Here is a 2,181-nt window from a genome sequence, read left to right as displayed (position 1 = left end):
ATCCCCTTCAATATATATATAATCATATTTCATGTGTTTATTTTAAATATATGCATTGATCTAATATAAAAATAAATTATCTCTGAGAAAAATCAACAGAAGAGAAAATTATATACAGACATTATACATAAATTCATAGATTTTTCCATGTGTGACTCAAAGGTAGTATTAAAATATTACAAAAATGGAAAAATCTCAACACTTCATGGGATGAATCCATTTCTAGTTGGTAACTTTGTGGTTCAAAATAATAAAAATCAGCAATGGGAGAATCTCTTGAAAACATTCTGACAAGACCAAATTTTGCTGGAGTTTTATGTAGTTGAATTATTTAAGGAAGGCCAGAGGCGTGCTTAAAGTGGCGGCAGGCGAAGTCTTATGTGTGTATCGGTAATTACTAGAAAAACAGGTTCCACGTACTCACTTTAAAAGCTTTGACCATGTAGCAAAACTAGTACAGACATGTGCAGAAGACGCGTAATGTTCTCCTTACAAGTTCTGAGAATTTTTTATTGAGATCTCTTACATTAAAATTACTGGATAGTTTGCTCTGCTTTAACTTTGTACTTCTTTGAATAAAATAACCAACAAACTTGTAATAAAAATAGGCATCGTTTTCAAATAGCTATATTGAACAGGTATGAATTGAATACTAAATAAATACTAAATGAATACTAAAATCTTCCTGAATGAGAAAAGGGAAAATGACCTTCTAAATATTAAATGTTTCAGAAACATAACAGCATTGTTAAGGTCCTTTATTTTTAAAGTATGCTTGAAGATTTTGCAAATCTGCAGAATACAGTAAGTGGATTTCATTGGTACGTAATTGCTATCAACTCTAAGGGCAAGTAAAATTTAATGAGGATTTCTCATTCAAAAGAATATCACATTATAAAACTAATATTTTAAAGTAAACCATTAGCATTAAACTATGTCTTATGCTTGTTTTTGGGAGGCAGATGTGTGCAGATCTCTGAGTTCTAGGTCAGCCTGGTCAACAGAGCTAGTTCCAGAACAGCTAGGGCTGTTACACAGAGAAACCCTAACTCAAAAACAAAATGAAAGAAAATAATAAGCTTATAGGGAAAAATATAAATAGTAAAGCAAAATTATTTTATTGAAGCAGTTTTTATAGCTCTTGTAAAAGCCTCAAATCTTTCCACTTAACAGTGTATTTGATAACTTACATTTCTGTATAAGTCACCAGTTGAAATATATGATTGAATAATTTGCACTACACTCATAGTGATATACAACAGTCAGTTTCTAATATTTCCATGATTTTACACGGAATCTTGTTCCTGTCAGCTGTTTATCACCACCCTATAATCAGTCAGTGTAAGCAACCATTGATCTACTCTAGGTTTTATTTATTTATTTATTTATTGTTTTTTTTTCAGTCTTTCATGTGCTTTTATTTTCTTTCCTTCAACCATAATAATATGATATCCAAATTTTGTCTTAACCGGTGGGTCTGTAAATACAGGCTTATCCATCCCACTTACAGGCAAGGCAAATGCTGCTTCTTGAAACAGTCCTACCATGGACCCTCTGGTCATCCAACCCAGGTCACCCCCTTGCCTGGCTTTATCTTCACTGTACTGTGTGGCCACTTCATTGAATCTCATTCCAGACCTTAACTTTTCCATGGATTCCATGATTTTGCCATGTTTTTCACATAAAATGTGTCTGACCTTTACTGCACTGCCACCACCTTTAGGACCCTGAGCCTTCTTGTCAGCACTGTCACCCCCAGAAGAGGCACCTCCTTTCTCCCCTTTTCCAGAACCACTTTTCCCCTTCGGCGGCATCTCTTAGGCTTGTGGTTGAACTCTCAACCTACCCTAGGTTTTAAAGAGTTACCTACTCTTACTATCTCATATATGTTTGGTCATCCACTATGTATGATCTTCTGACTAACCTCTCTAATATTGTTTTCAAGGCCATCAATGTGGTATGTTTGAATAATTTTCCTTTTGTCTTTTATAGCCAAATGGCAAACACAGACTATGTTTTATTTGTCCATTTATTCATTAAAATATTTGTATTGACTGATTTTTGTCTATTATGAAGATAGCTACTCTGTAAATTCATGTTTAAGTTTTTGTGTGGACATATGTCTTCAATTCTAGTAGAAGTATTATTTTATTCAAATCATACAACTGTGTTAAAAAAATT

At 33.2% G+C, this 2,181-nt stretch overlaps 1 protein-coding gene across 1 annotated transcript; it reads right to left on the bottom strand.

Moving 5' to 3' along the window:
• Window positions 1-1,300: 1,300 nt before the first annotated feature.
• On the bottom strand, window positions 1,301-1,841 carry LOC126505770 (peptidyl-prolyl cis-trans isomerase NIMA-interacting 4-like). Its single transcript, XM_050149016.1, has one exon. The coding sequence runs from the start codon at window positions 1,812-1,814 to the stop codon at window positions 1,386-1,388; it is 429 nt and encodes a 142-aa protein (XP_050004973.1). The 5' UTR covers window positions 1,815-1,841; the 3' UTR covers window positions 1,301-1,385.
• Window positions 1,842-2,181: the final 340 nt, after the last annotated feature.

This window comes from Alexandromys fortis, unplaced genomic scaffold (assembly GCF_014885135.2).
Source record: "Alexandromys fortis isolate MF-2015 unplaced genomic scaffold, M_Fortis_MF-2015_v1.1 scaffold_4, whole genome shotgun sequence".
Taxonomy (NCBI): Eukaryota; Metazoa; Chordata; class Mammalia; order Rodentia; family Cricetidae; genus Alexandromys; species Alexandromys fortis.
The sequence above is the reverse complement of the archived record's forward strand: the minus strand, read 5'-3'. Positions and strand labels throughout refer to the sequence as shown.

Excerpts from the sequence above, each read along its gene's own strand:
- LOC126505770 (XM_050149016.1), bottom strand. The coding sequence starts at position 1,814 with ATGCCGCCGAAGGGGAAAAGTGGTTCTGGAAAAGGGGAGAAAGGAGGT.